Here is a 22,458-nt window from a genome sequence, read left to right on the forward strand (position 1 = left end):
GTGTGTCAGACGGCAGAGTGCTGCCTGACATCCATTACTAAGGAACATTTTCCAGTTGCCTGCAGCCCAAGACCATGCTGAAGAAGCCATGTCAAAGGTTCTAAACAAGGTTCTAAACCTAGATATCACAGCAGGCACCACTCCAAGTTGCTGGTGGGGGGGGGGGGGTAGTGAGAGGTAAGCAACTTAAAAGTATAGATCATGGGGGGCATGAATTCTTTTCTTTAAAAAGAATGATACATTCAATCAAGAGGATGGACCCACGTCTAATCTCCAGTTACGCGGCTTCTAATTTCTGTACAGAAGCGTGGCCAGATGGATCACAGAAGAGGGGGGATATAGACATACCAGAGCTGCCATAATTAGTGTACAGAAGTGGGCAGGGGTGGGGGCATGGGACTGGGGGGGGCTGAAGAGTCTCGCTGGCCCTATCCTGTAATCTCATGAAGTCCTGTGGGACCGAGCTGGGCCGGGCTGAGCGCCTCCGGACGAAACCACCTCCCCAAAACGCCACGATAGTGTTTGTTCTTCATTCGTTTTCAGCCAGGCTCCTAAAATAAAAACATAAAACGAGGTTCCTTCCTGGCGGCCGGCTCACCATTTACACGTCGAGCTCGAGCAGAGTCTCGCACACGGGTCACAGGTATTTGGATGATCGGCAGGGCCGGAACCCGTGCTGAGAGTTACGGCACTCGCTCCCTCGCTCCAGGAGTGCAGCCGCTTTGCTATTTCCTGTATGTGACTCATGAGTCACTGCAATTCCCTCAGCGTTTACTGTTAAAGTGTCATATCCTGCCCAGCGAAAAAAGCACCACCCCGTAATCCTAGGCTACCCTTTTATAAAACTGGATTTTCCCCAGTTGTATAAGCCTGTTATAGAAGTGCAGGAATATTCTTGAAAGAAAAAAAAAAAACTTCCCGAACATCTGCGAAAGAAAATAGAGCTAAGATTTTTCTAAGAATTGCTTGTTTGTTGTCCAACACGTTGCTTAATACAAGCTCAACTTTTAACAACTTACCACTCAGAATGCTTGCGGGAAATTCTAATTTTAAATTCAGATCACAGCACTCCAGTGTTATTGCTTAAGATTTTTGTTTACCACCATATAAATACACACTTGTAAACCCTCACGGATATTCATGCTTTAAAAAGTTCAGCTGAACACTATTATTTCCAAATTCCATAGCAATCGACTCATTTAGTTTACAATTTATGAGTGCCATAAAAAAAACATGTGCAAAGCCTCCTGTATTTACATGTCACAGTTCCCACTAGCTTCTAATCCTTTTTCATTTAAGCGGCACTGAATAATGCTGTCCAAAGCAAAATGGGTAGGTGTCCTGAAGACTAATGCAAAAAAAAAAAAAAAAAGTTGTTGTCATTCTTGTTGCTAGGAGACCAACAAAATTGTTAGGGAGCGCTCGGATTTGAAACAAAGGTATAAACAAATAGCCGGGGAACAAACGAGGAGGGGAAAAAAAAAGAGCAGTGAGTACAATTGTCCCCAACATGGGTTTTAAGAAGCTCCGAGTCACACAAATACCTATTGTCTGAGACTAAAGGGATGATTCACTAATGGCATGACTAATCCATAATTAGGCCATGGACCTGCTCACATTGTACTTCCTGACATTGTCTTGGCCAGTGAGCGAATGAGTCAGAGTCTCAGAGGGGTTACAGAAGAGTGTACATGTGTGCAGGATGGGAGGTGAGGTGTTTCTTCATGTACTCAGACATGATACAGCTTTAATGAAACTAATGCACAGCGCCTCAGATGGCTACCAGGGTGGGTCGGGGCAGTCCCACTGAGTCTGCTTCATCGAGGGACCAGGGCATCTCACCTACTGCGTTCCTGACATCCTGTATTGCAGTCTGAGAAAACGCCGCTCATCAGTCATGGCATGCACGTCTTCCAAATCCAATCTCGCCCGTTAGCCACACAACGAGGCACTCAGAACCGAACATCCAGTAAATGCAGTCGTAAGCTTGTTGGGGACACAGAGAAACATCCAATAGATGCAGCCTAAAGTGAGCTGGGAAACAGAGCAGCAGACTGGGACGTACTGCAGGCGGTGGCTGAAGGACCTCAGGTCGTCGGCCGCCGTACTAGGTGTGGTGTAGCGTAACAGCTGCGAGGTAACCTACGACTCCCGTAACATGGCCACCGATCGTGTGCCCAAGGACGGCCAGACGGAGCAAAAGAGCCAAGCAGAGCCGTCAGCAGGGCAGCTCCTGCTGTACAGCCATCAAACCGCAAGCTGGATCACAGAAACGTACTGTAGGACCACTGTGGGTCCAAGGTAAACCCGGTACACACGAAGCAGAAGCACAGCAAAAACACCAGGAGCAGGAGGGAACAGCACCACCATCACCGCCACCACTGGCAGCAGCACGAACAGCCAGCAGATAGACAGCAGAATATTTACAAAAACATGTATCGTGAACCCACACAAGCAATGGGTGCTGGATGGGATGGGTGAGGAGATGAATGTGGAGAGGTCCAGATGGACCACAGAGGGTTCAGAGGAAGGGCACGTCTCGAGACGCCCAGCTTTCGCTACACGGACCCGACCACCGGCGGAAAATCCAGTGGGGCAAGAATCTATTTAACCGCCTCCAGAGAGCGGCCCGTGGAACCACGAGTCTGTGCCCTTTCTGACAAGACCACCAGGAAGCATGCCGGGGGGTGAGACCCCCACACAGTGGTGGCGAGGGGTGTGGGGGTGGTGCCAAATAGAAAAACAGTCATCGCTACCACAAGGACACTGCGACCACTTTCGGTCTCTCAGCTGACACAAAAGGAGCAGAAAGCACACGACGACACGCGGCTGCTTAAATTAGAAAGTGCACGCTCTGACAGCGAGGCGTAAAGCACGCTTGGCGATGCAACCGGGGGCAAACCAGCAGCAGGAGATGCGTCTGCAGATACGGGTGGTCTCCCAAAAGCATGTGGGCCTCAGAGAGCGGGGAGGGGGGCACGCCACAGACACAGGCCAGCTGTCACCCGCGCGCGGCACCAAATGTCAGCAGGCTAACTGGGACGAGCGGGACGCCGGCCAGCCTGCACCCACAGTCTGTCGCCCGCTGAATGGAATGTGTGCCGACGTGCGAGGGCCACCCTAGCTCTGTAGGTCAGCATGAAAGCGAGCCCCAAGCTGTTCAGGGCCCCCCCCCCACCCCCAAAGGCCCATGCCCATGTGGCTCACAGTGGCTGACCTTGAGTGCTGCCACAGATCTGCCAGCATGAACCTCGGAGGCCACTAGGGACACACACGTGCAGTGCGACCCGGTCAGGCACACGCTGTGGGGCCTGGTAACCCTGCGACCTCAGCAGGGGCTCGCTAGTGCAGCCCAGAGGTGACCCACGTAACACGATCCGAGCACCGAGGTCCAAAAGGCCTCCAAAGCACCTGGCCGAAACCTCTGATCCCGGTGAAGGAACACACTCTTGACTCACCAAGAAACTTCCGAGGAACAGAAGGGATGGTATTGAACCAGGTTTCGCCTGGTTAGTATTGGGTTGAGGTTGACAAGCTACCAACAGCCATGAAAAGCACCAAACTAGGTGAAGCTACCAGCTATTTTTGTCTGTCACAAAGACCGTCTATTAATGAATACGAAAAAGGGACCTAACGGGGGTATGCTACAGAAAGGTATAGCTGTTGGCTACGATGTAGATGGCGTACAAGTGCTTTATTCAGCCTTGCTGATTGAAACCCAGGGAAGTCTTGCAGTGTGGGCCCAGCCCGCATAAGCTGCAGGACCTCACAGGAGACGCCTGAAGCTAGACACGACACTACTGAGACATGCCTGCGGCGGCCGCTGCTGCTTACAGGACACCTCTCCCCAAACAGAGAGACAAACACAAACAGCCGCAGGGGAGGGGGAGTGGCAAAGCCGAACCGTTTAACTCCAGGACGCAAATTACTGAAGAGAGACGACTGCACATTTCAGGAGGACAGGTCCGACAGCCCGTCCTGTTTCTCCAGGAAACACATTTGCCATTCTCCCACTCTTCTCATTTTTAAATACCTTTACCCTATTACTTTTTTTATTTTTAATCCTCAGGTTTCTCTCTCCCAACTAATAAGCTCTTGTAAGTTTCACACGAGTTCTAATTGGCTAATTTAACTATTAAACTAATAAACAGATTCCTAGCTGCTGAAAAGAGCTTGCAATAAAAGCTTTAAAACACTGTCTAAGAAACTCACTGAAATAATAAACAGGTGGACATCACACATTTATTCAGTTGGAAAAAAACACACATGACATATTTTAAAATATATTTCCTTCTTCACAAAATCAGTTAACTAAAAGTAAAACTAGTTCCTTTCATTTTATCTAACAGTTCCTCTAACTGTAACGGAAAGGTGGGATGTGTGATGTTAGCAATCAAACAACCACGCTTACCTACACCTGTGCAAGCAAAGATAACAGAGGAAACTCCAAACGACAACGATGGCTTTTTGTGTCACTGTGGCCGGACTGCCGCTCTGCACGGCTTCTGGCTAGAACCATCCTGAAGCCGCACAGCAACTAATCATAAGAGGGAGGCCTTTCATCCCACTTTGATTTCACAGAAGGAACACAGACATGCTCTGCTAATGACGGAAAACTGAATTCATCCCCCAGGATTCACACAATAGCAAACTCACCACTGCGAATCTAGCAGCAACATCTGATGACAAAATTAAAATGACAACGAGCAGCTTCTGGTGAGAATGACATGCATTGCATGGGGTGAGTGAGCAAGACGGAGCAGAAGCGTTTCTAAAATTTAACTTCAAACGCATCCCTTCAAATGAAAGCATGTTGGAGGCCACAATGGTAGAAATCTACAGCATGGTTCCTCTGATGGACCCCTGCTCTGCAGTTTGCCTGAAGAAAGACTTCCGAACACAGGAACTCGAGTAAAGACGACCGGCCATATTTTTTCTATCAAAGGCACTTTAGCTACTGTGATGTCTCCACACGCTAGTTTGCACTGGCCACCTTAAAGAGAATTGTGCAGACGACTATATAAATCCTGAAAATCCCACTGTTTTTGTCTCCGGCCATGGACATTTAAGGCATGGAGCATTTCTTTAGCCAGTGGCTACCTGAAGTACTTGGAAGAAGGTTTTGTGGGGCTCGGAGGAGAAAGCAATTAAACGAACGGATCAAGAAGGGAGTAAGGGAGTCGATTTGCAACAAAGGAGGTGACAGGGTGGGGTTTTAGCTCCAGGGCTCCCGAGTAGATCTGCTGCCACTTGTTGCATATCTGCTCCTCCTTCTGTCTCAATCACAGCATCATCAGAACCCTGGAGGTAAAACCAAACCCACTGCTTGGAAAGTAAATAAGATCCTACCTTCCAAACCCCAGCCACAACATAAATGATTTTTCCTGGGAGGCGGCTAGGCCCGATGGTTCATTAAAGAAGATATGAGGCAGCCATGACATACCCAAGGTCCACAAAGCCTTCCTCAAAGTAGACACCGATTCTGCCTGTAGTTTGACTCATTTGGCAGTGCCAGGAACAACATGTCGATAGTCGCTGCCTGACTGCGACTGCATCAGGCAACACACTGCCTACTGCCACAAACAAGCAGCACCATGTACATCTTTAGCCCCCACTTCATGGAAAATACTAGGATGGCGGCGACAAATCCACAGCTGCTCTTTCGCTGGGAAGTCACACTAGAATAAAGTCAACAGACTAACTGTAAGCTGGAAAATGGGACCCATTCCTACTCACAGGGGCCTCAGATACTGTAGGGTCATGATTAGAGGGAATCCTCAAGAGTGCGGCTTTTGTTCAGTGCGAGGCTGATTTAGTCTGACAGTGGCTGCGTGCTTCACACAAACACAGTGCTCCCCTTGTGCCAAGCCTCACTGCTGTTCCTCTGGCGAGATGCTCTCTTTGCTTTGGCTACTCTGCCCAAAGCGGCGCAAGAGGAGCGACACAATTAAAGCTCCGACTCATCTCTGCTACAATTAGCAGGGCAGAGACGGGCTGAGCCCAGCTGGGAGGCCATTTCGCTCCTGTTGACGGTTCCCAAGGAATAAAAAGTAAATAGGCAAACGCCTGCAACACACGCGAAGCTGCCGCGTCCTCGTTATGCAAAGCTTGGCGAGATGGCGTCAGCAGCGGTTGGGGCAGCGGGCAGGCGCTCTGCAAGGAGCGGGAAGGGAAGCACAGGTGTCCCGCGGGGGCCATGTACACAAGCACCGCGAAGCACATCATGAAGAGGGCCGCATTTACATACGCGCTAAGATAACACGGGCAGATTAGCCACTGACGCAACAGCTAGATACACTGCTCCAGTGCAACAAAAGCATGCACCACGAAGAACGCAAGCCCCATCTGCAGACGCACAGAAACAGCAGAGGCAGAAAGTATTAAACGCAGAGCGAGAAAAAACACCCCACACTGCCTGTGAGGCGTGAAACCTCCACGTACACATTACAGTCCTAGAGAGCCTCCATCCGAACTCTGATTCCATTCAAGAGAAGCAATTCTGCACTCATGATTTGCACCAGTTGCCAGAAATTGTTTCACCCCCTAGGTCAGCAGCACTGCAAAGAGTCAGGTGTAGTCTTGCCAGCATGGAAGGGGCATTCCAAGATGGTACCTGTGGCAGCAGGTAAAGTCGATCCCATGGGAATTTGGTGTGCTGTGACAGCTTCGGCTAGGCGAAGACAGACCAGGTCTGTCTCTGACCTTCTGTTGGAATCAGGCTCGAGTAAAAGCTTTTACAGCCCTCCACTGAGTTCAATCTTTCCACACTGACTGGCAGAAGATGGAGGAGACCAAAGTCTGAGCCTCAGAGTGTCAACTGCAGGCCAAACGGGTAATTATATCAAACACACGTTTCCTTGTTATTCTTGCTTTTATTAGAAATTGGGCATTTATTTTGGAATTGCTTTCGACGTGCTGCTCTCCAACACAACTCAAGAGCACATTGAGCTACACAGCTCAGTTAATGGAGGAATCTACAGGCCCTATGATCTGCACACATGCAGCATGGAGCGAGACAGACACACGAGCCCACCAGCACCCTTATGCTTTATTGGGTGAAAGAAAGAAGCGGCAGTAGATCAGGGGAAAGAGTGACTCAGGCGCTCTGAATTCCCTCAATGGACCACTCTTCTCTTTCAGACAGAAAACATGGCAGTCTCTGGACAACTCCAATGGAAGAGCACGCCAAGCATTATTTTCAAATCACTGGCAGCGTGAATGGAGACACATTCAGCGCTTCCAAGAGCAGAGCCCATCCTTCCCCTCACAAATGTACCGTGACGGTGCAGCTGACTGCAGGGCGAGCCCGACGCACGCTGGTCGACATGTTCCAGCAGCGGAGTTTGGCCCTTTCTGGCAGCAATAGCTAGACCAGTCAAGAACAGACATGTATGAAGAGAGTTCCCATGCAGATTCATTTACCTCAGTGGTCTTAAAAAGACATTTAAAAAAACCCCCAAGGTTTAGACATTGGGCCTTGTTTATATTGGCTCTGCAAGGTACAGGGTTCTACAAAATGGACTGTTCCTTCACTTTGCTGGACTTTATTCAAGACAAACAACGCTATTCTGACCTAGACAGGAAAAACACCCACGGTATCATTACACATCACATCTGCCCTTCAACCAGAACAAAAGCCAGAACCACAACCAGCCCTCAGGTCCTGTGCCGCGATTGGCCCATGCAAAGTGGGCGGGCTGGTTGTAGAGCTCTCACAGGTGCTGTACCTGCCCTCAGGTGAGTTTGAGCCACTCCTTAGTGATGACAAATGTGAACAGCAGCACCCAAACCAACATGAAAGGGCGATTTCATGATGGAATGACCCAGCCATGACCAAACCTGGGACAAATGTTCCAGTTACATAACACCACACTGACATCACTTAAGGAAAAAGAAAGAAAAAAAAAACACAACACTTTTATAATGCAACGCTTAGGGATGGGGAGGACGACGACGCTGGTAGCCATGGGGTCATGCAGGTCTGAGCAGTCCTCTTATGACATTTCAACTGTCAATTTAGCAGCGTGGCCTGCATTTCGGATCACAGCAGCAAACAAACACTGCCTTGCTAACTGCCAGCAGCATGAAAACTCCATCATCACAAAAACATTTCACAACGCGTCTGGGGAAAAGCATGCAGCCGGGCCCAAACTCAGGCTGATGCACCCACGCCACTCCACAGCTCTGGATCTAGCTGGCTGAGGCCCCCGATGGAACGAGGGCTAGGAAACCGGAATCCCTGCTACGGCCGTTACACCGCAGGGATGCAAACGGCTGGCAGCCTGCCTGATATGGGCACAAAACGTGCCACCACGGTGCGACACAACAAAGCCATCTAACTGACTGCACAACAGATAATCGGTGTGGTTTGTAGCCAGTCTGCAATTTCATATTGTAGAGCCCTTATGATTTATACCGGAAATATCATTAATATCGAGCAACCTAGTGTGGATTCCCGGGAAGAACCAGGCTCCTCTAGTTGTGAGGAAACAGGCAAGCCACCTCAACTCAAAGCGTAAACTTGTAGGGTCATAAAAACAGCAAACTTGATTATACCCTCCATTAATCGCTGCTTCCTTGCAATATGTTTCCAAACGGAAGCCCTTCTTTTTATCATTGAGGGCATTTGGGAAGTTGAGATGCGAATGGACTGGATGCTAATGCATCAGAAAATGGTGGGGAGGGGGGTGTTCCTAGGCTCCACAACTGCTCATGCAAAACTGTGTGCAAACAAACCGCGCCGGCCCGCACAGTTCCAGGCCCGCAGTGATCTGGCTGCAGGAGAGGCGGGAGATGGGAAGGCATTACTGCATGGGAAAGACCACCATATGCTTAGGCAGACTGCAATAGGAGAAGACCCTGGCAATAAGAGGTAAGTACAGACTGACCTCAACACTGAATGAAGGGCCACCTCATCTTAATATTAGTTGCTATAAGCATTTCAAAAATGTTTTTGGATTTTCCCTCTAATGAGTAATCCGAAGGAAAAAAACTGAGCAAACTACTATTATTGATTTATAAAAAGAACATTTGCAATGTTAATCCGTGTCTGGCAGTTATACATGCATTAAAAAAAGGTAACTTATCCTAATGTCCTTGCACTAAGGAGAACCCCAAACATTCAAAAGTGAAACAGAGCCACCTAATGACAGAACGCGAGTACTGCAGCTTTCATAAGCTGGGTTGCAGAGGCCTCTGGCAGCATACCATTAGAAAGGTATTGCATTACACAGACAGGACACTCGCTCCCTATCCAAAGACAGGCTGAAAGCTCACAAGGGAGCAGCACCACTTAAAGGGCTCTCATCAATCTCCACTGTCACTCCGACTGCTCTTAGGCCAGTAGGCCATTAAAAGGCATTGTTTCTGTTGCCTTTAAGATCACCAGGGGGCGCTCTCCTCCCGGTCCTCACCGGGATGCCGAACTCCTGGGCCAAGTACTTGAGGGTGGCGGCCTGTTTGCCCAGCAGGTTGCTGCGGTGTGTCAGATTCCCTGGGAGCGATGGGTCGAACTCCTTCCTCACCACAGACGCCACAGAGTCCAACACCACCAGGCCAGCCCGGCAGGAGATGATGTCCTCCTCCAAGTTCTGCAGTCTGCAAGAAGCCACGTGGTCATCTTGACTGTCTGATGGAGCTTCAGGCTCCCACACACACATACAGAGTACAGCTAAAGCAGATGCTTCGCAGCGAGTTAGCGGCTGGATTTAGAAGCAGAGTGCGAACGCGAAGCTGGCTGCAGGACAAAGTAACCACCAAGAGAAGATGGAACTTAAAACAAACTGGCAAAACAACAGGTGATGTTACCCACATTCTTTCTTTATTCAGGATTCACAGCACATTTCTGAGTAACCAACTGCAGGGCAAATGCGTCAGTTCCCAAAGGTTCAAAACATAAAGCAATATAAAAGAATAAAAGACTCCTTCAGCAGGAAATACTTCTCTGCTCAAGTCGAAAGCAAGTGGCTCACCTACTTTGGACGTCCCGGCAAGTGAGCTCCCGGAAGAGGTGTACCCGGCTTGCCATCTCCGCCACACGCTCCCTCGCCAAGAAATAGTCGGGGAATCTGCTTTGAGCTATCTCCACCAGCCTGTGTGGAAAAGGGCGGCGTTCTTCCACTTCCATTTACATAAGAAATTTACAAAAGAGAGGAAGCCATTCGGCCCATCAAGAATCTAATATACCTGGATCAAGTCCCCACCTTAGTCTTCTTTGCTTAAGGCTAAATGGATTCAGCTCAGCTAACCTCTCCTCATAAGACATTCCTCTAAGACCAGGAATCATTCTTGTAGCCCTACGCTGCACCCTTTCCAAGGCAGCAATGTCCTTCTTAAGGTAAGGTGATAAACCTGCACACAATATTCTGAGTGGGGTCTTACCAAGGAATTATATAATCGTAGCATCACCTCTCTTGATTTAAACTCCACACACCTAGAGATGTAACTCAGCATCCTACTGGCCTTTTTTATTGCTTCCCCACACTGGCAAGAGTGAGATATGGAAGCATCAACATACACAGCGAGGTCTTTCTCATAATCACATACCTTTATTTCAGTGGAACCCATGAAATATCTGTACTTTATATTTCTGCTCCCAGCATGGATTACCTTACATTTATCTATGTTAAATTTAATCTGCCAGGTATCAGTCCAGTCGCTAATTAAATCAAGATCCCATTGTAGCCTCTGTGCTACTAGATCAGTATCTGTAACACCACCCACCTTGTTTAATTTAACCAAATTTAACGGAGGAGAGTCAAAAAGAAGTAAGAAAGGAAGGAAGGGCAAGACACCTCTCAGCAGAGAAGGCAGACTCTGTGTCGATGTAGAGAACCCCCTTGTCGAGGCCGCCCATGCTGTGCGGCAGAGTGGCCAGCACACTGAGCATCATGCACAGCTGACTCTTGCCACATCCAGAGGGGCCTGTTACCTAGAGGATGGAGGAAGGTTTCTTTATTAGCCACAGTCCTTGTATTCGTATTTGAAGAAGTTCTACTTTGCCCCACTTGATTCTAACACAAACTGTGACTATAAACCTAGATTTGACACAAACGCAACTCAAAAATTCTACATGCATATTCTAGTGTGAATAGCCAAAAGTCAAAGATGTCGTCAGGCTTTGAGAGACAGTGAACAATGCCGATGGTTTTCCAATGACAATCTAAATGACAGACGGCACTAAAACTGAAGCCTGGATGACAGTTGCCCCACTAGGCCACCCCGAAGTGATCAGTCCGAACCCGTTTCAGCATGTTCCTGTAATGCTGCACTGGCTGCTATCAGCGGTTACCTCGGTTAGCGTGCCGCATGCCAGCCCCCCCTGCAGCAGCCGGTCGAGAGCAGCGAGGGAGGTTGGGAAATAAAGGCCAGTCTTCTGCCTCCATAGCTCCCAGGCCTGATGGAAGAAGGGGAGTAATATGTCATGTCATTGACTGATAAGAAAAAACATTATCATTGCCATTTTGCAAAAAAGAAGGGAGCCTTCACCATGATTTAGAATACTGGAAGATATCAGTAAGGCTTAATGGCGGAATGTGGAGTACACCATTGACACAGCACAAGGATATGAAAGAGATGTACACCATCAAATTAAAACTGCTAAATCAGCTGAAATTAAATAATTGAAATCATTTTCCATTGGATGAAACCTAAGAGCTATAAAAAAGGCAGCAGCTGAAAGCCATTCAGTTGCATAGATAAGTTAAAGCTGCTGCTTTGCATAAAGAATTCAGACAATGAAATTCCCAAAATAAACATTGTGACACCAATCGGCCAGTTCCAAGAGACTGATTATTTGAATTACCAGCATGCCACGCATGGCACCGATCTTGCATGAAACTAGTATATATTATTGTTGTAAATAATATGTGTTAGACCACTGTAACATTTAAATTGGGGTGCATGTGTTCTTACTAGTGCCCGCCCTGAGTGTGTGATGTCGATCGCTGGTTCCCTTGTGTGTGCCACTGCTAATTACATATGGCAGTGCATGTTAAATAAATACAGAACTTTAGTTCGTCTTACACAAAGCTGCATCCTATTGATAAAAACCATGACCCACACCAATCCTGTTACAATATGCTGCCTACTATATACACCTGGTCAAGTCAAATTGGCAAGAAGGCAAGAGAGGGACGCTGGCTGTTACCATAGTCATTTTGGGAGCACAGGCTTGGCTGGTGGTCTTCAGCAGCTGGCAGGCTTGAGAGTAGCTAACTCCTGCCACACGCATCACCTCCAGGGGTGTGAGGGACAGCAGGTCCTGTACGTGGGGAAGGGTAAACCATCTATGTGAACGGCAAGCCAAAAAATGGATTTCCACTGCCCTGACCTGACAGGAACCATTTTTTCAGATTCCTGGGAACGTGGTCAGTGGTGGTCTAGTGTTCCTACGTTATGGCACCAGGCACGTCCTTATTGAGTGGCTCTTTCTCTGTGCTTCGGACTCTTCGTGGCCATAGTATACATACCTGACTGCTCGGCGGGGGAGGTTATCCTACCCCTTTAAAAAAAGACATCTGAAAGCACCTGAATTCCCAGACCACCACACTTAGTTTAAAAACATTTCGCCTATAAAACTGTGTCAAATGTGACAACCACATCACCTGTATAAAAGCTGAATTTGTCGAATAATACATACCACTGCTAATCCGAACGTTATCGAGCCAAAGTTAACGTTGGTTAGGTAACATTGCAAAGCATTTTTTTCTCTGGGTTACGTCGGTCTGGCTGGCTTGACAGTAGCAACTATTAACAATGCTGTGCTATAGCTCACCAGGCATACATTGGGTAAAAACTCCAACTTTCATAGGAAAGTTATTTTCATAGTAAGGCCATTAGTTAGCATGTAGCCGCCTATTGCGAGAAGATTAAATAAAGTTGCCCGAGCCGTTATCTTCAGCGACACGCATCCGGCGCCTCCTTACCCGACAAGTCTCGATACGGTGGCTGTGTAACCTGCTGCATATTTCTACGGACAGGTTAGTCCTTCTTAGCTTTTTACTTCCCATTATACGAACAGGGTTAGCTAGCCAGCGAGTCGGCGAGCACCCCCCGAATTTTTTCCGTCAGATACAATGCAGCTGGAACATTATGCAGACGTGAGTATGGTTAAACTATGCGGACAATGTTAATAAATTATACTTAGGTACAAAACACTTTACAATGAACTTCACTGTAACACTATAACAAACCTAGCATTCAAAAAGTCGGCTCGTAGGCGCAAGGCATCATGGTCAATGTAGTGTGATGGAGCCGTGACCTGGATGGACGTCTCCAGAAATCCCGTGATTCTTCCCCTTTCCTTCCACAGTAAAAACCTAGTCGACTGAAATTGAGGGGGCGGCATGGTGGTGCAGTGGTCGCCTCACACCTCTGGGACCCGGGTTCGAGTCTCCGCCTGGGTCACATGTGTGCTGAGTTTGCATGTTCTCCCCGTGTCGTCGTGGGGTTTCCTCCGGGTACTCCGGTTTCCCCCCACAGTCCAAAAACATGCTGAGGCTAATTGGACTTGTTAAATTGCCCCGTAGTTGTGTGAGTGACTGGTGTGTGAGTGTGCCCTGCGATGGGTTGGCCCCCCATCCTGGCTTGTTCCCTGCCTCGTGCCCATTGATTCCGGGATAGGCTCCGGACCCCCCGCGACCCAATAGGATAAGCGGTTTGGAAAATGGATGGATGGACTGAAATTGAAGTGTTGGTTTATCGCAGCTCCATATAGTTCACACAGAAATGTTTGTTTCACTACTGCTTGATTAATAAAATACCCGAAAGGGGGTCAAGCGCTTTACAAACCAGCTTATATTAACCGCTGCTTCATTCTACCAAGTAAGCATCAAAAATGCTGCGTAAGCGTCAAATAACACAACAGCCTATATTAAAAGACTAGCCATAATGTACAATTCCTTTTCCGTAAATATGCCATAAATATTCGTATCAAACCACTTAACAAATATACAGTATACATAAACATACACAGGGGACAGCGACTGATTTATTATGCACCAGAGAATTTCAACACCATAAAAAAACAAACAAAATACAACGAAAGCCTAGTCAGGCATTTCAGAAGTTCTCTCAGGCCTTGTCCACACGTCCACGGACATTTTTAAAAACGTAGTTTTTTTATATGCGTTTTGGCCTTTCGTGCACACGCAAACGGTGTTAAACGTCCCTGAAAACAGAGCTTTTGTAAAACACCCTCCGCAGTGAAGATTTTCAGAAACTCCGTTTTCAGTATCGAAGTGTAGACCGGTGTACCTATTGAGACGTGCTATCCAAAGTTATGTCCAAGAGTTGTTTTGGCATGCTCTTGGCAGCGGGGTTTCGTGTGGACGGAGATTTTATTTTAATAACACAGTTTTTAAAAATACCCGTGTAAGTGTGGACAAGACCTCACATTGCTTCTTCCTGAAATTACAGTAGCGGTGCTGAGACAATTAAGAGAAGTGTAAAGTAAGCCCAAGTACAACCGTACAATGTATAAGATAAACAGTTATATAAACCTCCGTAATAGGCACCCTGAGTAACTAAAGAGTCTCCTTATTTACAAGGGGACGATATAGATGCTAATAATACACAACGAACATGATTCAGTTAGGTTTTTTGCCTGCTACAGCAGGCTACATTAAAACATTTCAGTGCTGATTAAATCAATAAATACACTTCAGTCTGATTGAAAGGGTTCAGATTTTAAGTCAGATTTTAATATACAAGTCATTGCAAGAAAAAAGTTTTATTTTGATTATTCCTGAGATACATGTATTTTCCCAATTTATTAATTGGGAGTCGGTTAATTTTTTAAGGAAATAAGGCAAATTTTCTGGTTAAAGTATTGTTTACACAGGATTAGAAAAAACATGTAAAAAAAACTTCAAAATAAAGGAATAAATAATACATTTTACTTATTTAGCAGATACTTTTATCCAATTTTTTTGAGGAAGCAGGGGCAGACCATCCCTGGACTAACTGAGAGTTAGGAGCCTTGTTCAGTTCAGTTCAATTCAATTTTATTTATATAGCGCTTTTAACAACAGTCATTGTCACAAAGCACTTTACATATAACCGGCCCGAACCCACCAAGCAAACCTGAGGCGACAGTGGCAAGGAAAAACTCCCTCTAGCAGGAAGAAACCTTGAGAGGAACCTAGACTCGGAAGGGGACCCCATCCTACTCTGGGCGGACAAGGGCCCAATGGTGTAACCACTCTGATGACGCTGGGATTTGTACCGATGACCTTCTGATTGCAGGCTCATCCTAATCCACTGAACCACACACCACCCTCCTATGTAGCTGATGTTAATGAATTTCATAAATAAGGTCTTCTATTGACTATGAAAATAAAATAATTCATCAATTGTACAGTTGTACCACTTTCATTCCTCTGTCCAAAAAGTCCATCTATAGGAGGAATTCTCCCACGCTGTCATATTGAGCGGCTATTTTTCTAAAAGGATTCCCTTTTCCTCTACAGAACAGTCCAGACAGCCTCTTAAGACTGGCCTGTCTGCTTGCCCTAAAACATACAGGAGCTGAGGTCCAATTGAAAACATCCCTCGGACTTCAGTTTTCAGAGTCTTTCCAGTTAACATACAAGAGCTATAATGTCAGTGGTGAAATGTATCCGAAACTGTCCTCAGTCCACTTTAAAATAACTATTGGTAGTTGGTCCTCCCATCCTGTAGGGGGCAGTGCTGAAAGGATCTGGCTCTGCAATTTTATCGAAACGCAGCCTTAACGTGTTCCGGATGACCAGCCGCTCCATAATGAAGGAGGCACAGAACCAGGGCAGGGCATACTCAGCTGTGACCAAGCCCATGAAATTGTACCGGAACTGAGAGTAGTCCCAGGGACAGGCATTGAACTGGCGCAGCAGAAACCCTGTCCCGAACTCCCACAGGTATGTCCAGAGCGTGTAGATGACACACCGCAAGAGCACCGGGCAGCAGCCTCGCAGCCGCAAATACATGCGCTCTACAGTTAGGATACATGTGCCGTAGATGAAGAGTGCCCACACACTGGTCACACCAGGGAACTTCCAGTTCCAGTGCACTACAAACTCCCAGGCTGCCGTGAACATGACCTCACAGAAATAGCCGTGGATGGCGTACAGGTACCAACGTGAGAGCGTGGTCAGGGGCTCCAGGCTTCTTGTCCTGGTGGCCATGTTTCTCGCGCAGGTGGTGGAGAGACTCTGGGAAAGAGACAGAATGTTTTGTTTTTGAGAAGAAAGAAGCAGGAAACAGGTGGACTGCCTGGAAAGGACAAAAATAAAAACATAGTATCCTAGTAAACTGCTATTATGCTAAGTTCCCCTTCAAGACAATTATATGAGAGCCACATGGCATGCTATCACTCCAAGCAGACTCACATCAGGGTTATAATAATACCTGGAACATGAGTACCTACTGAGGACTGTGTATTCATGCAGGATTCTCTAAAGATCGGACGAGGCGCATAAAATAACTTTCAGTCTCTCCAGGAATAAACTTATTAAAACAAACTAAACTACATAAAAACTAAACAGAAATATCTTTTAAATGAAAACCGACAACACTGACAACTACAAACTAAACTGGATTTCAAATGAAAATGAAAAATATAAAAAAAAGAATGAAATTATAAAAGGAGAAGGCATTGCCAGGCCACAAGTCTATGAAGACTCACGCTTTTGATGTGTGCGACCGTAAGCGGGGATTTCAGAGTGAAGCCGATGCTTGTTTATCACTCTGAAAATCCTCTCGTTTTCAAGAGAAACAATGTGTCTGCCAGTTACTGCCAAAACTGCCTGGTATGTGGAGGTCAAATCTTAGGGCTTGGGTGACAAGGGTACTGTTCAAGGAATGGCTGAATGATGAGTTTGCGTCCTTTGTGAAGAGATATCTCACGGAGAAGAATCTGCCTCTTAGGTGCCTCCTGATCATGGACAATGCCACGCCACACTCGAAAACCGTAGTGGATGAGTTGGACCCCGAGTAAGTTGTAAGAGTTACAAGATAAAGTTCCGGCCACTGAACACAACGTCCCTGCTGCAGCCCATGGATCAATCAAGCGGAGGAAACTGTCGCCAGAAGCTGCCCCTGAAAGAAATTTTGAGGTCTTTGAAGAAAGTTATGATGCGGAGGAACAACGTGTAGTGGAGGATATTGTGAAATTGGATAATCACATGGGCTTGGAAGTTGACGATGAAGGTGTGGAGGAGCTGGTTCAGATCACGACTGACGAACTCGTCGAACTGTACAAGGAGCAGTGGGTCATGTACAAGACCATGGATCAGGAGCACTCAGAGGAGGAAGAGGTAGACGAAGTGGGGGAGGCTACTAATGAAATGATGAAAGACATTTGTGCTTAGTGGACTGAAGTGCACATTTTGTGGAACTGTATCACCCCAACAAAACTGAAGTGAATAGAATTGTTGACCGAATGAGCAAAAAAGTGATGTCGTGTTTTAGAGATATCCTACAGCGCAGAAAAAGGCAAGTCTTATTTGTCAGATTTTTAGTAAAATTGTCTAAACAAAAGGCCACGAACAAAGCCGAGGCTACACTGAGACAGGCAACAGACGAACCACTGGTGATCAACGAACCAGAGGCCAAGCGAGTAAGGAGAGAGTACTCCTGAGCAGTTTACAACTGTTCTAATGGACGGAGACTTTCCTTCCAAAGAGTAGCCCCCCAACACCCCCCCCCCCCCCCATTCCTTCACGCCCGAACTCCTCCTTACAAAGGTAAGCATAGTGTGAACTTCCTTTTCCAGTACTGTATATTCTTTTTTTACTTTAGTTAATAACTTTCTTTTATTATTAATGCTTTTTTATACTATGTTGTGTTTTTCTTGAAAGTTTTTGCCATAAAAACCAGAAAATTAATTAACAAAAATTATTATTTGGTAGGCTGGTGAATGAATGAATCGAATTTCAGTGCATTCATATGGGAAAAATTGCCTTGGTTCACGTACAAAATGGTTTGCGTCTTCGCGACCAGTTTCCTGGAACGAACTGCAGGCACCACTGTACATTCCAAGCACTGCTTCAAATGAAATGACTGGTCATTAACCAGTGGTATAATACAGCAGAACAGAAAGGGTAACAGTCTGACTGTATCTAGAGGTTTGGTGGGAAACTAAGTAGTTTTATTCTCCATCCCCAGGGCCCCCAACCTGACAGCTGGCAGTTACTACAAAAAAAGGTAAACAAGTATTTAATACTGTGCTGCCCTGTCCCGGTCCTCAGTGTCGCTTATTGCAACAATGGACAAAAAACAAACTACAACAAAAAAACGGTGTATAAGGGCAACTTACACTGAAATCTGCACTACATAAAGTGTCCACCAGAGGGACAGGAAAAAAAAATACTCAGGATGATAATTACTCACACATTGCATTAGATGAAACAGCAGGTGATTAGGGGAAATAGCACCAAAAATGACAGAATAGGGCAAGAGGAAAAAAGAAACCGGGTCTTCTGTACAAAGGGTGGCGTTATCATGCTCCGTTTCAACTCATAGCAGACGGACCGGCTCCCCCACAGAGTCAGTAAGCTGAGACACAGGTAGGGGTCGCTACTCTCCTGTCAGATGGAGCACAGCTCCTCATGGCTTAATGAGAAAGCCTTAAGCAGAAATATCACTCCCTTAAATATTTTCATTATTTCAAATTCCTCCAGTTTGTCGTCCCTTCTTGAATCTCTTCAAAGCAGCCTGGCCGAGGGCTGGGTAGCCTCAGCTTGGCTGGACGTACATCTCAATCAACTACAGGAGAGCTGCATTAAATTCCCATCATAGGCAGCTCAGTGCCGTGACAAAACATTCTTGTGACGTCAAGCTGTACAACGCAGTGATACAGTGAAACACCCAGCAAACACACAAAAAAAAAATGAAATGTAAAAAACAAAAGGCTGGCGATTACTTTGAGCGCCTATTAACCTGCAGGAATGTGCTCCATTGGTTTTGGAGAACAAAAAGGTTCCTTACAGCCTTTTCAATGCAAAATATTCACAATCTATAGCCACCTGTTAAGAATGCACTTGGCAGGTCAGTTGTAGCGTTAAATGCAGGGCCCTGGAGGTAGTGTACCGATGTCAGTTGTAATGAATGCAGCTGATAGAAAAGAAACGCCAGTGCTGAGAATGGCTCAGAGGGGTGTCACGTGACTGGGAACCGAGGGGGGGGGGGGCGGGGGGGGGGGGGTAGTGAGGTAGTGACTGGTTGCTGCCAAACCATCTGGTTCTTCATCCCTTCCTTTGCCACATGACTCTGCCTCGCCCTCCTCGCTCTGAAAGCCTCCCCTTTTAAAGTGTTTGCACAGTGATGCAAACAAGGGCGGGCGGCACAGAGACGGCGAGAGAGCGGGGAGGCACGGAGCAGAAAGGAGAGATGACCAGGCATGGAGGGCTGGACGTGATGAGAAATCCAGGCCACCTCTGGGGAAACGGATCCTGGAACAGATGTTCTCCGTTAATGCTGGACTAATTAATGCAAATCGTTAATGCAGGTTCCCTGAGTGCTGACATCACTCCTTTTTGATCGCATCGCCGGCAACTCACACTGACCAGGTTATATCAGCCCAATGACTTGATATTAGATCAACTGTGCATGCACTGACTGTAACCTCCCCGCTACCTACCAGTCTGTTCATATTAACTTTCTGCTCAAGGTTGTTAGCCATTTTATAAATGTCTCATCTGATAGCCATAATCACTTACTGTATAAGAAAAACTGTAAATTAAACACAGCAAGCAAGTAGACTGCCGTGCAATTCACCGCATCACCCATCTTCAGCTGCTCTCCGCTATTATACCTGCACTTAAAATCTAGAGGCAAATTACAAGTGACCACATTAAACTATGTAAACATTCCAGCTCACCAACAGAACAACCTTTTAGACATTTAATAGTACGGTATCCTGAACCACAGCACTCTGATATTACGAGCTGTGTAATTGCTGATTATCAGGTGGGATCCTAAGTAGTAATTTGAGGGCTGTGGTGTTCAGGATAAGTGACCTGGGGACACAGAAACTCATCATCTCACAGGCAGGAGGCTGGCAGGATGAGGCGTACATCACACACCGAACAGACTATATATGTACCACACCATCAAAAAGCACAATGAAACCTGCAGACCTCTACCATTTGGGTCGACCCATAAACACAGAGAAGTAGGAGCGGAGCCGGTATCTGGTCAATGCCATCACTACAAGAAAGACTGTTATTAAACGCAAGCACTTGTATAATGTGCAAATGACCAGCACACAGTATCACAGATGCCCTGAGCCAGATGCTCACTTAAGTGACACGATATCAAATCCTTCTGAACCCAATCTCCCCACACCAGGATATAATTTGCAATATATTAATGTTGTAAGTTTGCCACCAGACATTACAAAAACATAAGAATTGCAGACATGATACACCAAGTAACTTCCCCAAAAAAGTATCCCATCACTATGTAGTGTGACGAAATTTATCAAAATCTGTTTATTATTATTATTATTATTTAGTACCTCTCACCTCCCACTGTAAAACAGGAGGATTCAATCACATTTTACCAGGCCCAGTGCAATGCCCACTAATTATATCACTGTAGACGATTTATTACGTACTAAATGCCCAGGTGGACATAAATCCTTCCTTTGTGAATACTAAACAACCATTCGAAAGTTTTATTGATCTGACCACTTATTTTCTATTTACATTTCCCCATAATTATAATAATACTACAATGGCGACCAAGAATTTCGCGCACTGTATTATAAAGGAAAGCAGATTCTATTGTCTCTGCCATGACGAGTCTTCAAACCGGTGATGAGGAGATCAAAAATAACAGTATGGGCTTTGCATATGCACCCAAAATCAAGTAAATGCATCGCATAAAAATGCAGCAATTGACTCGTTTGCCCTTTATCCTTCCGCTAAACCGCACTGAATACAGTACACGCGTTAACTTGGCAGCTCAGCATATAAAGATACAGCTAATAAACACTAACGCGTTAATTACAGCGGCCATGAAAGATCTTGACCGATGCCACTTTGGAAGAGCAGACGGAAGATAAATGTCTCTTCGCCGGAATTGTTTATTATTTACTCGCACCAACAAGCAACCTCATCCGTCAGCAACGTTTTGCATAGATAACTAACTTCCTTTCATATAAAAAGTTCGTTAAAAATTCTATGCACACTTACGTGTTTTCCGTGATTGTTAAGGAACAAATAATTATTTTCTACTCATTATTCCAGATGATGTTCTCATTTGACAAAACAGCTCATATGCCCCGGCATCGGTCGATCTCCTAAAATCAGGAAGAGTCTGCCGGCTGAAATGAAAAGAAGCAGCAGCCGGTATAGCGCCGGGTCCCCGGCATGACAGTGACACACTGCGCCTGACGACGACAGCAGACTTCGTAGACTCCCGCAACTATTTACATCTGCACATTACAGGTGCTATAGTCTTAAATACTCACCAGTACGCCTCAAATGTGTTACAGAAATGAGCGATACGCCAATAAACAAAGAACAGCTTATATTAAATGTATCTTCCATTTTACACCCCCAACCGAGGTTTCTGTTCCTCCACGACCAATCGATGGCCATAAAATACAATCTCCCCAAAAGTGACATCGTTAATATTTATTAGCATTAAAGTGTTGTCAGCCAATCTCCTCCGTTACCTCGACTCACCTACTTCCTCGTTTCCTTGCCGGATAGCAGCGCGTGCGTTTCGCATTGAGACACGGTCAGCGCACCCTCAAAAAGGCCATCAACTCAGCAGCGTTTCACGTCTGAACCGACGGCCTCCAAAACATCCCTTAGATCTGGATGTTTTTACTGCAATTAATGATCTATATATACTCCTTTGCGCATATTAGGTTTTGCAAAATTGCGTTCATAATGCAAATGATCACATAGATAGTGCAAGGTGAATAAAAAATCAGACAAATAAAACTGAATTATATGGCATCACTCAACCAGCAGTTAACTCAGTTCTGAATATCTGGGTTATTCATCTTCCTTTTTGCATGTTTCAGTATGTACTTCCTTTTTTATGACATCACACTTCCCGTGTCTCAGCTAGAGATATTGGGTTTCTTTCTGTCACAGGGTATTCTACTCCTTACTCCCGTCATTATAATTTCTATTCCTTTAGCATTTCACACCAGGTATCTTTTCCATGTACTCACTTTCCCCCTCTTTGCACTATTTATATAAAAAAATATCTATGTATTGACCCCTCAAATCCCCCCTCCCCCTCACTCTTCCATACTCCCTAAGGCACAGCAATATACATCTATCTCTGGATGAGGTCCCAGCGCTATGTGAACTCCTGCTCTTCATTGTGGTGGGCCAGGGGTTAATCAATTTTTGGACCTACAAGGGGTCTGACTTCTGTTAGTATAGATGACAGAAGACCTTTCCTGCCTGACTTGCTCCCTGAACCCAAGATCAGATTGGCTCAGTAAGTTGGATA

The 22,458-nt window shown here is 46.1% G+C and overlaps 2 protein-coding genes across 9 annotated transcripts in view; both read right to left on the reverse strand.

Moving 5' to 3' along the window:
• The window catches only part of rad51b (RAD51 paralog B), a 41,525-nt gene extending 28,194 nt beyond the window's left edge, over positions 1 to 13,331 (reverse strand). Inside the window, exons 1-6 of one of the 5 annotated variants that reach the window (XR_007383858.1) lie at positions 12,927 to 13,330; positions 12,149 to 12,262; positions 11,291 to 11,395; positions 10,794 to 10,930; positions 9,972 to 10,091; positions 9,414 to 9,597 (exon numbers count right to left, since the gene is read on the reverse strand). Coding sequence is in view for 4 of the 5 variants with exons in the window: in XM_048985813.1 (XP_048841770.1) it covers positions 9,414 to 9,597; positions 9,972 to 10,091; positions 10,794 to 10,930; positions 11,291 to 11,395; positions 12,149 to 12,262; positions 12,927 to 13,010 (744 nt within the window). In the remaining variant the exon portion in view is untranslated. Of the gene's footprint in view, positions 1 to 9,413; positions 9,598 to 9,971; positions 10,092 to 10,793; positions 10,931 to 11,290; positions 11,396 to 12,148; positions 12,263 to 12,640; positions 12,878 to 12,926 lie in introns of those variants that run through there. The other 4 variants (XM_048985815.1, XM_048985814.1, XM_048985813.1 and 1 more) reach the window with 4 other exon arrangements.
• Positions 13,332 to 13,968: 637 nt separating this feature from the next.
• Positions 13,969 to 22,104, reverse strand: LOC125714650 (transmembrane protein 229B-like). Of its 4 annotated transcripts, XM_048985425.1 has the most exons (3): positions 21,455 to 21,653; positions 21,177 to 21,307; positions 13,969 to 16,190 (listed from the first exon to the last, which is right to left on the reverse strand). In XM_048985425.1, the coding sequence occupies exon 3, from the start codon at positions 16,161 to 16,163 to the stop codon at positions 15,633 to 15,635; it is 531 nt and encodes a 176-aa protein (XP_048841382.1). In that variant the 5' UTR covers positions 16,164 to 16,190; positions 21,177 to 21,307; positions 21,455 to 21,653; the 3' UTR covers positions 13,969 to 15,632. The 4 variants fall into 4 exon arrangements, with proteins under 4 accessions (XP_048841382.1, XP_048841381.1, XP_048841379.1 ...); XM_048985424.1 differs by lacking the exons at positions 21,177 to 21,307; positions 21,455 to 21,653 and adding an exon at positions 21,662 to 22,104; XM_048985422.1 differs by lacking the exons at positions 21,177 to 21,307; positions 21,455 to 21,653 and adding an exon at positions 21,672 to 22,020.
• Between the last annotated feature and the right edge of the window lie 354 nt (positions 22,105 to 22,458).

Source organism: Brienomyrus brachyistius, chromosome 19, assembly GCF_023856365.1.
Source record: "Brienomyrus brachyistius isolate T26 chromosome 19, BBRACH_0.4, whole genome shotgun sequence".
Lineage (NCBI taxonomy): Eukaryota > Metazoa > Chordata > Actinopteri > Osteoglossiformes > Mormyridae > Brienomyrus > Brienomyrus brachyistius.